General features: G+C 43.9%; 1 protein-coding gene across 4 annotated transcripts in view; it reads left to right on the top strand.

Annotated features, from left to right (window-relative positions):
* Positions 1-31: 31 nt before the first annotated feature.
* TAF1 (TATA-box binding protein associated factor 1) overlaps positions 32-12,901 on the top strand; it is a 29,287-nt gene continuing 16,417 nt past the window's right edge. For 2 of the 4 annotated variants that reach the window (XM_036401999.2, XM_036401997.2), the window contains exons 1-18: positions 32-191; positions 494-611; positions 1,195-1,311; positions 2,048-2,167; positions 2,766-2,839; positions 4,822-5,040; positions 5,467-5,685; positions 5,869-6,070; positions 6,939-7,052; positions 7,377-7,544; positions 7,922-8,049; positions 8,158-8,265; positions 9,094-9,267; positions 9,344-9,517; positions 9,601-9,705; positions 10,765-10,965; positions 11,826-11,967; positions 12,402-12,532. In XM_036401999.2, the coding sequence (XP_036257892.1) occupies positions 66-191; positions 494-611; positions 1,195-1,311; positions 2,048-2,167; positions 2,766-2,839; positions 4,822-5,040; positions 5,467-5,685; positions 5,869-6,070; positions 6,939-7,052; positions 7,377-7,544; positions 7,922-8,049; positions 8,158-8,265; positions 9,094-9,267; positions 9,344-9,517; positions 9,601-9,705; positions 10,765-10,965; positions 11,826-11,967; positions 12,402-12,532 (2,640 nt within the window). In that variant the 5' untranslated portion in view covers positions 32-65. Of the gene's footprint in view, positions 192-493; positions 612-1,194; positions 1,312-2,047; positions 2,168-2,597; positions 2,840-4,821; positions 5,041-5,466; positions 5,686-5,868; positions 6,071-6,938; positions 7,053-7,376; positions 7,545-7,921; positions 8,050-8,157; positions 8,266-9,093; positions 9,268-9,343; positions 9,518-9,600; positions 9,706-10,764; positions 10,966-11,825; positions 11,968-12,401; positions 12,533-12,901 lie in introns of all 4 variants that reach the window. The other 2 variants (XM_036401996.2, XM_036401995.2) reach the window with 1 other exon arrangement.

Raw genomic sequence — 12,901 nt, 5'->3', positions numbered from 1 at the left:
GGCGGGCGCCGCTCCCGGGGCCGCTCCCGCCGCCGTTTCCGCTCGCTCTCGGTGTCGCGGCAGCGATGTCGGACTCGGAGAGCGAGGAGGAGGCGGACGGCGGCCGCGCCGAGCCCTTCTCCCTGGCCGGCTTCCTCTTCGGCAACATCAATGAGGCGGGGCAGCTGGAAGGGGACAGCGTCCTCGATAAGGTAGGGCCGCGTCGCTCCGGGAAGGCGCCGCGGGCGGAGGGATGGGTGAGCCGGGGTGCTTGGGGCGCCCTGTGGGCTATCCCGGGGTGAAGCCAGGGTGACGCGGTTTGTGCCGGAATGTACCGGGATATCCCGGGCTCTGCTGCGGTGAACCGGGGTGTATGGAGGTGCTCGGGGTGTCCCAGGGTAACCCGGGATGTCCCGGGGGATGCTCGGGGCGGGCTCTGGGGCAGGACCCAGCAGGCGCCCGAGGGGCTCGGCCCGGCCCGGCGCTCGGAGCCTCCCAGCTCTGGTCTCCCCAGGAATCCAAGAAGCACCTGGCCGGGCTGGGCGTGCTGGGGCTGGGCAACCTCATCACCGAGATCACCGCCAGCGAGGAGGAGAGCGCCGAGAGCGAGGGAGCGCACCTGGACGAGGAAGGTTTGGCGCTGGGGTGGCTGCGCTTGGGGAGCGGAGGGGCTGCAGGGGCTCAGCTCTTGCCGGAGAGAACAAAATGCACCCGCGTCTGCAGGGTGTGCAGGGTATATCGTGGTGGTCTCTGGTCAGAGGCCCTCTGTCAAAGACCTCCCCTTCTCCACCCTGCCAAACAGAATTCCACAGTAGCTCCTGGTCAATTTTGCACCTGCTCCCTTTAATTTTTTATGAGTATTTTTTCTTTTACTTGTCTTTCCTCCTTCATAAATGAGTTTAGTCTGTGTTTGTATTAAAGAAGCCTACTCAGCACACAGTATTATATCTCTTTCTGAACTTGTTGTACAGTTTTCATGAGTAAGTGATAAGTGTTCCTTGTGCTAAATTTGGTTGCTTACCATCTTTTAGGGGAAATTCAGAGCCGTGAGAGCTTTTGATTAGAGTGAGGGGAACAGTAGTTCCCCTGGTGGGAGATGCTAATCAGATAGTTTTGTTTTTCTAAAGAAAGAAAGCTTAGCAAAGGATTCATAAGTACCTAGTGAAGTCTGATGTAACTAATATAAATTAGGATAAAGTTTTGCGTTTCTCCTAGGCTGGGTTAAGAGCACAGAGGATGCTGTTGATTACTCAGACATCACTGAAGTGGCAGAGGATGAGAGCCGTCGGTACAAGCAGGCGATGGGCAGCCTGCAGCCAGCTCGAAGGCCAGGTAAAGGGGCCCAGCACTGCAGCTCTGCCTGTAGGAGCTCTTCTGGGGCATTGTGCTTTTTCACTCCTTGCTTCAAGAGCCCAGTACTAGCTTTTGTGAAGCTCTCTTCACTGGATGAAGCCACTGCTTGCTGTCTTCCTCTTTTAAGAAATCTCTTCCTCATTGGAGTCACGTCAATCTTAGTATCTCTCTCCTGCTTTACTCTTGAATTTTATTTTCTTTTAAAGACTCTGCAGAAGGTACCTTGGTTCTTTTGTTGGTCCCAGATATCTCTGTCTGTATTCTGGCCCAGAATATGCTTTCAAAACCAAGCAGCTTTTCCATGTCAGTAGCTGCTGATGTAAATGCATCTTGGCATTTCTTGGCATATTCTTTAAAGGTGTCTTTCTGTGGTTAGTGAGATATGAAGGTGATTTGGACTTTTTAACCCACATTTTCTTTATTTGTTCTGCAAAGAGTGAATAAAAGGATGTGATAGCAGAATATATGAACACACCTAGATTTTAAGTGCTTCAGTCATCTTTCTGTCCATTTCTCTTTGTCCTTCCTTGGTATTTTTTAAATTTACATCTTGCAAGTGAGTTTGTGCAGGAAGCTGAACTGCTAAGAGTTTTTATCTAGTTACAAGATAAGAATGGTGTCTGTGCCATCAGATTTGAGACAGAATAAATGGAAAGGGTGCCTGGTTTTGTTTTATTATCTGCTGAACACGTGGTCTTGTCTCCTGCCTGGTTAGATGAAGATGAGGATGATTACGATGCTGACTGTGAAGACATTGATTCCAAGCTGATGCCGCCACCACCACCCCCTCCAGTACCTGGAAAAAAAGAAGATGAAAAAGATGCAGCTGCCACTGGTGAGTGAGGACTTTCTTCTTCTCTCTGGCAATGTGAGTGTCTGAAGAAAGTGAACACTTCTGTGTAGCAGTTCTGTGGCACCACGCGTCACCCAAACTCGGTCTGCTGGCTGCATCTGAAGGTGAGTGTTCATGGTGGTGTTGCAGGGTTGCCTGGAGCCTAGGGTGAAGTATTGTATTTCCAGTGACTGTTCAAATGCCTGTATTGACAATGAAACTGTTTTTTTATCTCATCCTCTCAGTTGTGGCTGGGGAATTCACCTGGAACGCTTAGGATAAAATGAAAGGTTAAACCAGAATGGTACTTAGAACACCTGCACAGGCTTAATTTTTGCATAACTTCATATAAACAGTAAACGTGGCACTATGGGGTTATGCTAGGGGAGAGGGAGGAGACCTGTTTGTTTATGAGGTGCTTGTTCTATTGTAGTATCTGAAGATGGAGACGGTATCATTTTGCCCTCCATCATTGCTCCTTCCTCTGCTGCCTCCGACAAGGTGGATTTCAGCAGCAGCTCTGATTCTGAGTCAGAGATGGGACCTCAAGAAGCCAGGCAGGCAGAATCCAAGGAAGGCAAACTCACACTTCCTCTTGCAGGAATCATGCAGCGAGATGCTACCAAACAGTTGCCAAGTGTTACAGAGCTCTTCCCAGAATTTCGACCAGGCAAGGTATTGTAAGAGATATGTGGAGGAGATGTGTGTCATGTAAGCCCTCTAAATATGCATTGTGCAGTGTTTAGGGCTATCTGCTCAGTAATCACATAGATGTTCTTGCTCACTCAATACTTTCTTTAGTTTCTGTGTGCTGCTGTTTCCAGATTGATTTTATCTAATAATTTTCCTGCCATTTGCAGGAATTTCTTAAAAAGCATCCTATAAATCAGGATGTGAATGTTTTGCTGACCATAGCAAAGGCCTGTTGATTTGATACTTTTGCTAGATGATTAAAAACCAGTGCTAATCTGTCTCCTTCCTGGCTTTTCTGGTAAATACTTGCTCCTCCTTTAATGCTGTCCTGAACTTGGCGTGCTTTTCCTGTAACAATTTGTGATCTGTATCTTTACTTAATTCCCTCCTGAAATCGCTCTGAGCATAAATCAGAAATCACCTCAAAGCAAGTTGGTTCAAAGAATGGTTGGGTTTTGCACAAAGCGAATTCATTACAATTCTTTCCTAAATGCTCCCAAATAGAAAATGCAGTTTATATATTTCAGTAATTATTTTGGAAGTTTTAAAGCTGTCAAGAAGAGAGGAAAAGGTAGGAGGAGAAGGACAATGAAGATGGGCTTACAGTTGCCAAACAGATAGTTGTGAAAAGGATAACTTGGTTTTATGTGTGCCTCAGAGAGTTTGTGTAAGGAGCTGAATAATTTGCATAATTAATGTCATGTTTTAATGATTTAGCCGAACACTGTCCATTGGTGTTGTAGGTGAGGCTCTAGCACAGAAGTTTCCCTTCTCAATGTTTTCTAGGCTTTTACAAACTTGGTGTTTCCTGTGTATCAGTCAGTGTGTTCATTCCTTTGATGCTCAGCATGTAATATCAGAGACTGGCTCAGTGTTGGGTGTGCCCAGTGGGTGCAGAAATCAGTGCAAGCAATTAATGCTGAGCACTTTCCATGATTAATTAATGAGCAATAGAGCTGGCAAAGCCTAAAGCCCTCTAGATTTTGCTATGAGGATGGGTTGCTGTGCATGTTAATATAGCATTGTATTTTTGGATAAAACCTCCTAAAATAGCATGTGCAGTAGCAGACTTTTGTGTCTGTTTAACCTATTAGCAATTTAACGATGTCTGAGACCTTTGCTCTTCTTGACAGGTCATTGAAACTGGATAAAGTGTTTTAAATAATCTGTAGGAGTTTTGGAAAGAAGGTTTACATGAATAGGCAGAGGTGGACAGAGTGGTCATATAAACATTTCCTTTGGGGATCAGTGTAACAGATTAACAGAGAACATTAATAGGGTGTATCTGCAAATCTAATTCCTGTTTCCTAAATATGTCAGTTAATTTAGAAATAATTTTTTACCTCTTTAAAAGAGTTCTTAGAAGAAAATAATAAATTTAAGTGTTTAGCAACCAGCAATCATACCCATAAAAGGAACAGGAGAGAAAATTTATCATTACCATTAGTGCAGGTTATGGAGGTATGCAGTGTAGGGGAACTGCATTATAATGGAAATAAAAATAAGTGTATTATTTCTGGGCCATATTATCTGTTTGCTTAAGAAATCTCTATATAACTCTCTTTTAGCTTGTCTCTTTTTCTGATAATTTTATCAACTCTTCTTCAATCTCCATCTGTCTTTCTGAAGATTGTGGATTGTTCGGAATGAAAATCAATTTCTTCCAGGTGGTGTCTAACCACATGTCCAATATGTAAAGGCAGTCTTTCTTCCCTCTGACTTTCTCTGTGTCTGAAATTAAGAATATATCCTTTTGAAAAGGAGGGGTCCATCAAACAGAAGGATCAGAAACTTCTTTTTTAAGTATAACCAAGAAGTTGTTGATTGCATTGGAAACTGGGTTTGTACCACAGGCTGAGTTTCTGAATTTCAGAGTGCTCTCTTGCATTAGTGTTCTTCAGGTGAGGGCAAGCATTCCACAGTGCCTGTTTTAATCTGATCCTCCTGTTTTTCTCCCGTTCCAGGTGCTGCGTTTCCTGCGTCTCTTTGGCCCTGGGAAGAACGTTCCGTCGGTCTGGCGAAGCGCCCGGAGGAAGCGCAAGAAGAAGCACCGGGAGTTGGCACAGGAAGTGCAGATACAGGAGGGTGAAGTTGTGGTTGAGAGTGGAGTGGAAGGAAAATCTCCTTGGGAGTATGAGTTTGCTGCTCCTCCCCCTCCTGAGCAGTGCCTTTCAGATGATGAGGTGGGATATCTGAGAGGGTCACCAGCTAGTGCTGGGGGTAGTAGTGGATTGGACAGCGCCTTTTAGAGGAAGGAGCTTTTCCCTCAAAAGAAACGTGGAGAACAGAGTTGGCTTGTATTCCAGCTGGGCAGCAGCTCTTCTCCAAATACTAGTCATGACTTCAGGTGATTTCTTCTTACTGAGAAGGCTGCATCCGTGGTACAGGATCAATAGGAGAGCTTACCCTCTTTGTATCAATGAAGAAATCTGTGTTCTTGGAAGTCTAATTGCAGAACATTCTTGAGGCAGCTAGTAAGTATGGAAAAGAACTTCTTAGAAATGCTTTTCTTCTATGAGAGTAAGCTGGGAAACTCAGGAGGAAGAGACCTCTTACTGACACTTAGATAAACCACCAGTGTAACCATTCCCTCCTTTGCTGTGCTTCAGATTACCATGATGGCACCTGTGGAGTCGAAATTTTCCCAGTCGACTGGTGACACAGACAAGGTGACAGACACCAAGCCCAAGGTGGCCGAGTGGCGCTATGGCCCCGCCCAGCTCTGGTACGACATGCTGGGCATTCCTGAAGATGGCAGTGGCTTTGATTATGGCTTCAAGCTGAAGGAGAAGAACGAGGAGGAGACCAAAGGACACACAGAGGAGGGGGTGAGAGGGGAACCATGGGGCAGAGTGTGGGGAGGGATGTGGGGATTGCTGCCCAATGAGAATCCGGTGATGGGCTGGTGGATTGTTGTGCACTGTGCAAAATGAGATGTTGAATTTTCCACCGTTAGTTTGGAATGATGTCTTTCAAGTCACGTCTTCCAAGTTCTTATTACTCCCTTCCAGGATGCAGAATCGTCGAAGGAGAAGGATGATCTGCTAGCTGATGAGCACTTCCTCATGGTGACACAGCTCCAGTGGGAGGATGATGTCATCTGGAATGGGGAGGATGTCAAGCACAAAGGGACTAAGACGCAGCGTGCGAGCTTGGCGGGCTGGCTGCCATCCAGCATGACCAGAAATGCCACTGCATACAATGCCCAGCAAGGTGATCAGGGCTCTGGCTCCAGCCTTACTTGCTGCAGTGAGCTGGCTCATTACATGCTCAACCGCAGCACTTATAAAATTGTACATGTACAGTTGCATGTCTCAAATGTAGAACATAATTCCCCCTGTGAGGGAATGCTTTTTGGAAAAATCACAGCTCCCCTGAAAATTCTGAGACTCGGTTTCTTTCCAAAACCATAGTAGGTCACTTCTGTTAAAAAACCCCTATCCCAGCTCTGTCTTTCTTCTTCCCATGTGGAATACCACATGCTGGATCTTCTACATTGATATCAAGCAAAGCTGCCCTTAGGATTTTCTCTTTTTATAGGCTAGTGGAATTTTGTTTACTTTTGTTTTTAATTGGAAGAATTATGTAAAAGTCTTCAGAAGTTTCTCCTCAACTAAAAATTGTGTACTGTTTTTTCTAGAGAGGAAGTAACAATTCTTACAAGCCTCAGACTTCTTTTAGACATGGATGCATTTTAAATTGAAATTGTTCACATAGAATGAATGTTTATTATATCTTATCCTGCTTTTACAAGGAAAGACTAATGGGGATGTCAGATTTTTATTGGGTACCAGTGTCAATTCTTTAGTGTTTAGCTGTGAGTACAAGACACTGAGGCATTGGGTGGGTGAATTGGAGGTTCTTTGAAGAGGCTGCAGATTCCAACAGTCAGCTCTGTGTGAACTGTGGTTTTTTAAGCTTTCCCAGTTCTAATTACACATATCACTCTTTGGGATATGAGCAGTAGATCCATCAGGCTGAGAGTCACTCTCCATGCAATCCCCCAGTCCTGGTTTGAGGCACTGTAGTGCCCCTGACCCTCCCACTCAAACTGACCTTGCTTTTGGTTTCCTTTTTCTAGGTTTGAACCGCAGTGGCTCTTTGCTCAACTCACCAATTCCTCTAGCACAGAAGCCCAATGTGGCAGGAGTCCTGGGCATAGCAAAGTGCAAGGAAAAGGCCCCTGAACAGCAAGGTAATGGCCCATGAACAGGTGCATGTGACACATATTTCTGTGGCAGAAGGGCTACTTGTTTGCTCTAAAACTTTTTGGAGGCTGTGTTTCAAAAGAGCAAAATCTCTGAGCATTGGTAAAGCTCAAACTTGGGGCTTTACTTCCTCTTTGCTTTCAAGATCAGTTTTCTTTTGCCTTTCAGAGGTCCTGCCTCAGGAAGCCTGAAAGGTGGGGAAGGTGGAGGCAGTAAGATGTGGGAGTGAGATCTGAAATAGTTTTCTGCCAAGACTGAAATAGTTTTCTGTATATAAAATTCTCAAGGGTTCTACTTTATGATTGTTGCAGTTTCCCTGGACGAAGACAAGCCCTGGTACTCCATTTTCCCAATTGATAATGAAGAGTTGGTGTATGGCCGTTGGGAAGACAATATCATCTGGGATGATCAGGCAATGGAAACCTACTTGGATCCTCCTGTCTTAACACTTGATCCAAATGATGAAAACATAATTCTAGGTACGTTTATGGCATCCAGAAATTTGACTTGAGTGGGAAAAGACATGGGGAAATGAAACCAAGGATTTATAATCACACTCTAGTGGAAATAAATGGACTGGGGCAATACTTATGGCCTTCCTTTGTTCTGGCTTTTGAAGTTAATTTGCAAGTCAAAGGCCTAAGCAGAACGTGGCAATGCTAATAACCTTTGGTGTGGTGTATACTTTCAGCTTCCAAGTTAAATGCACTGACAGAAAACAAAAATGAATGCCTTGAAAGTTAAATTCAATGTGATTAATCTGGCTCTTGATGTGTTTAGGAGTGACTGTCTTAATTTGACTTGCATGCATGTTGGTTTGAAGAGGAAAGGTAGGGATGTAAACTTGTGCTTTTAGAAATTCCTGATGAAAAGGAAGAGATGACTTTGAACTCTCCATCCAAGGAGAACAAGAAAGAATCTTCTCTAAAGAAGAGTAGAATACTGTTGGGAAAAACAGGTGTCATCAAGGAAGAACCACAGCAGGTCAGCATAAGCTTTAGCATCATCTCCAGGGTTGGGAATGACCAGGAGGGAGTGAGATTTGTTGGTTTTTTTGACATTTCTCTCTCTCTCTGTTAAAAATGGAATTAGAACATGTCTCAGCCAGAGGTGAAGGATCCCTGGAACCTCTCCAATGATGAATTTTACTACCCCAAACAGCAGGGACTTCGAGGAACTTTTGGAGGCAACATCATCCAGGTAGTCACAATAGTCTTCCCTGTGAGTGAGAGAGCTTGAGTGTCTTAGTAGGTTGTTTCTAGCTGAGGGTAGGACTGAAGATTTGTAGAAAAACAGAGTTTAGATTACAGCAGGTCAGTTAAGTGTTCATGAAAGATATTTTTAATGCTCAATTAAAGTTAGGAGTTTGAACTAATTTTTAATGATTGCCCCATCAAACTGAGGTTTAGCTGCTTGATCTTGCTGTATCCTACTCGCTGTGCTTTTGTTTGGTATCTTATTATGTAGTATTCTTTGTAAACCAACAGTGGGAGGGGAGAAGGAGGTGCAGTTTGTACTTCTGCTGCTACTGTGTGTCTTAGTCTGACTATTATAAAATTAATTTAGTTACGATGAATATGAATTTCCGCTCACTAGCCCTAGGTGAGGAGATGATAGTTTTTTCTTCCTTATTGTGGAATTCATTGACTTCTAAAACCTCATCTGACTCCAGCATCTTCTGTAAAGGGAAAACTGTATGTAATTCCAGATGAATTTATCCCCCACTGATAGGGATAATGGCTTTACATGTAATTCCTGATTAGGAAAAAGATCCCATTGGGTACCATTTGAAATAGTAAAATTGAAGTCATCCCTGTATGCAAAGGAAAGATCTTTATATGGCAGTAAGCACTTTTCTGTCAAAAGGCAACATTTATGATGACAAGTGAATTTCAATGCACATGTGTTTCTGCTAGGAGACCTAAAAATATCCCTAGGCTCTCTTATTTAAGGTTTAACAGGATAGGAGGAATGTCTTACTTTTGAGGTGGTGATGTCCCTCTTAGCACAGCTTTTGTTCTGTACCAGCACTCCATCCCAGCAGTGGAGCTCCGCCAGCCATTCTTTCCCACCCACATGGGTCCCATGAAGCTGCGACAATTCCATCGGCCTCCCCTGAAGAAATATTCCTTTGGTGCCTTGTCCCAGCCCGGGCCCCATGCTGTGCAGCCTCTGCTGAAGCACATCAAGAAGAAAGCCAAGGTACAGTTGCTCCTGTCTGCCCCTGTGTGTGGCTCCTGGGCTGTTCTGCTGACGCTGTCCCCTGTCCCCGGCGCAGATGCGGGAGCAGGAGCGCCAGGCCTCTGGCGGGGGGGAGATGTTCTTCATGCGCACGCCCCAGGACCTCACTGGCAAGGATGGAGATCTCATCCTGGCTGAGTACAGTGAGGAGAACGCTCCTCTGATGATGCAGGTTGGCATGGCAACAAAGATTAAAAATTACTACAAGAGGGTGAGTATCAGATTCTGCTCTTGGACAGCGATTTCCCTCTGCCTCTCACTGAGAGCTAACAGCACCTCCATTGCACCTTCCAGAAACCTGGCAAAGATCCAGGAGCTCCAGACTGTAAATATGGAGAGACTGTTTATTGTCACACTTCTCCCTTCCTGGGTTCTCTGCATCCAGGCCAGTTACTGCAGGTGAGAAATGAGTTTTTTTAATTTAAAAGACTGATAAGTTGGACATGGCATAATAGGCAGAGTACCTTTTACTCTTTATTTTAAGCCCTATTTCTTCAATCACAAATAATGCTCAGCTTCCAAAAAACCCACCAACTTCCTTTTGAATTCCAGTTTATGTCTCTTTGCTTACTAGTAATAGTAATTACTATTAGTAATTCAGTTCCTAGCTTTCTTTTTTTTAAATCTCTGTTCTGTGCTTTTTAAAGTTATTGTAGAAGTTACAAGAATTGCAGGAAATGAATCTTTGCTGTTTTGCTTAGTAATGGCATTAGAAATGGTGTTAGAGAAGACTGAGGGGAAAACCAAAGCTGCTTGAATGCTGGGAAGCTCAATAAATAGGTGTTGGAGGGGATAGAAAGCATGGATTTCTCACAGTCCAGGATTTTATATGTACCTTCTTAGAATTGCACTTCTTGTTTTTGGATGCCACTTACTAGTCAGGTGTACAGACTTCTGCTTTTATGAGCCTCTCTCTGTTGTTAAAATACATACATTTGAGATGGGGAGGGGAATTAAGAATGTTGCAAGGAGCACCTGGCTAATCATCCATTAATGTAAATAGAAATGGATTTCAGTTAATGCTAGCTGCTCTTGCTGCAGCAATAATTCTTCCATTCTGTACCACAGGATAAAGGTAAGGTGAAGGTTCATATTAGAGATGTATCACAGAACTAACGATGCTAATTGTGCGTTGGGCTGGTTTCTGTGGTTATTGTGCTCTTTTGCAGATGTGTTCCTTCTGTCTTTTTTTTTTTGAAAGTACCTCCTTAAAGGACCTGAAGTACCTCTAAATGTCCAAAGAGCCCTTCAATCTCTGCATTTGTTCTTGTGTTTCTTAAGATTTTGTTCTTCATCCTTGACTAGTCCCTGCACATCTGCATATACTGTGATATAAATAATGGTATACCATTGCAATGAACCTTGGGGTGTTGTTTTGGTCTTTAAGATCTTTTTTGCAGATTGTATCACAGAAGATTTGATCAAAATTTCTGAACATTGATTTGTCTCTCTTAACAGGCATTTGAAAACAATCTTTTCCGGGCCCCCATCTATTTACATAAGATGCCTGAAACAGATTTCCTGATCATCCGGACACGACAAGGTTACTACATTCGAGAACTGGTGGATATTTTTGTAGTTGGGCAGGAGTGCCCACTCTATGAAGTACCTGGGCCCAACTCTAAGCGAGCTAACACACACATCAGAGACTTCCTGCAGGTCTGTGATAGGAGATTATTTGGGGATCTTGGGGGGGTCTTTGGGGCAAGCCCATGGCATAGGCTTGGGCCCTGGGACAGTCTTGATTTGAGGATTTCATTGTCCTCCTTTTATTCGTTTGTTTGTTTTCTTGTGAGGTGAGAGCACTGCAAGCATTGGATGTTAACCAGACAGGCCATTTTGGTTTTCATTTAACCAAAGACTTATAAAATCTCTCTTCTGTTTTAATGGCATCCTATCTGAAAAGTAAATGATAAAGGCTTTGTATTACCCAAATAAAAGGTTAGGAGATTATATATAAATGTACAAAACTGAAGAAGTTAGAGTGGGTTTTGAAGTGGTTGTGCTGTGTAAAATGTCACTTCTGGGTTTTACTAAGAGTCAGTTATCACTCTGCTATCAAACAGCACAGAATTAGAGTTGCCTGCACAGGTTTTCTTAATTTTCTAGTTCTTGTGGTGTTTAAGCTTTGGGATAAGTCCATGAGCATTCAGTAATTATCCCCAAGTTCATATTTAGGAGAAAATTTCTAGTAATTTACTGTCAATTTAACTCAAAATTATAACTCCAGAGGTATTTGCAGAGCAGGAGAATCCACACTGTTCACAGAATTTCTGTGACAAAGCACAAACATTTCTAATGTGATAAAACAAACTTTCAAGACAAATACTTTTCCCTTCTCCTTCTCAAAAACAGCCGAACCTGAAGCAGACACACAGCTTGGAAAACTTCACTGAGTGAATTTATGAGAAACAATGGTTTTTAAGTAGTAAATCTGAAGCAGTCACCAGAAACATTGTGTGTACTGCCTGTGCAAGCTGGCTTATTGTTTCTTTGGACAAACGGGTGTTGTTTTGTAGGTTTTTATCTACAGGCTGTTCTGGAAGAGCAGGGACCGTCCGCGGCGGATCCGCATGGAGGACATCAAGAAGGCCTTTCCCTCGCACTCCGAGAGCAGCATCCGCAAGCGCCTGAAGCTCTGCGCTGATTTCAAACGCACAGGTACTGAGGGGTTTTCTTTGGTGGGCAGCCATCCTGTGCTGCTCCTGGAGCTCCAGACACAGCACAAAGAGGGAGCATCTCCTGATAAACCATACTTGAAAGCTTGTAGAACTGTAATCTGACAGGGGTTCTGTTTGTCCCAGTGTTTAAGGATGTGCGCTTTCTTTGGCGCAAGTGTGCTTGATGGTGAGAAGTGACTACATTTAGTAGTCACTAGACAAGTGACAGTAGATACTAGTCACAAGTTTAGACATTCTTAATAACCCTTTGGGCAGTGATTTACTCATTAAAGATACAACTCAAACACATTCCCTTCCCTCTGTGTGTGGCTGTGTTGTGTTTTGCAAGCAAATACATGCACATGAAAGCTGGGACTGTGATGGCATCCAGCACACGTGGGAAACTACTCAGTGTTTGACCTGTGCATTTTTCAGGGATGGACTCAAACTGGTGGGTTTTAAAGCCGGATTTCAGGTTGCCAACAGAGGAGGAGATCAGAGCCATGGTGTCCCCAGAGCAGTGCTGTGCCTATTACAGCATGATCGCAGCCGAGCAGCGGCTCAAGGTAAATCCTGCTAAATCCAAGGCAAATTACTGACACCCTGTGAGGGGTGAGCCTAGGTAACACCTCCTCCCTGAAGCTAATTCTGCTATAAAGTAGGCAAGTTAGGTCCCTGACTGTTGTGTCACTTGCTAAATTTGCTGCTGCATAAAAGGGAGTTAAGTTTTAAAGAGAGAAACACTGTATCTGTACCTCCTGTTATCTCAACATTGAATTAGCTCAAAAGTACCAAAGGGAAGGTACAAGAAAGGGCTTATGTTTATACCCGGAGCTCTACAGCTGAAAGTCACCAGCAGGTGGCTGTAAGAGACACTGATTATTTTTTCTGAAGTTGAGTGCACTGCTAGATATGGAGTTCGTCAAAATACTGGG

Source organism: Molothrus ater, chromosome 14 (genome assembly GCF_012460135.2).
Source record: "Molothrus ater isolate BHLD 08-10-18 breed brown headed cowbird chromosome 14, BPBGC_Mater_1.1, whole genome shotgun sequence".
NCBI lineage: Eukaryota > Metazoa > Chordata > Aves > Passeriformes > Icteridae > Molothrus > Molothrus ater.
This window is presented reverse-complemented; position numbering and strand designations above follow the sequence as displayed.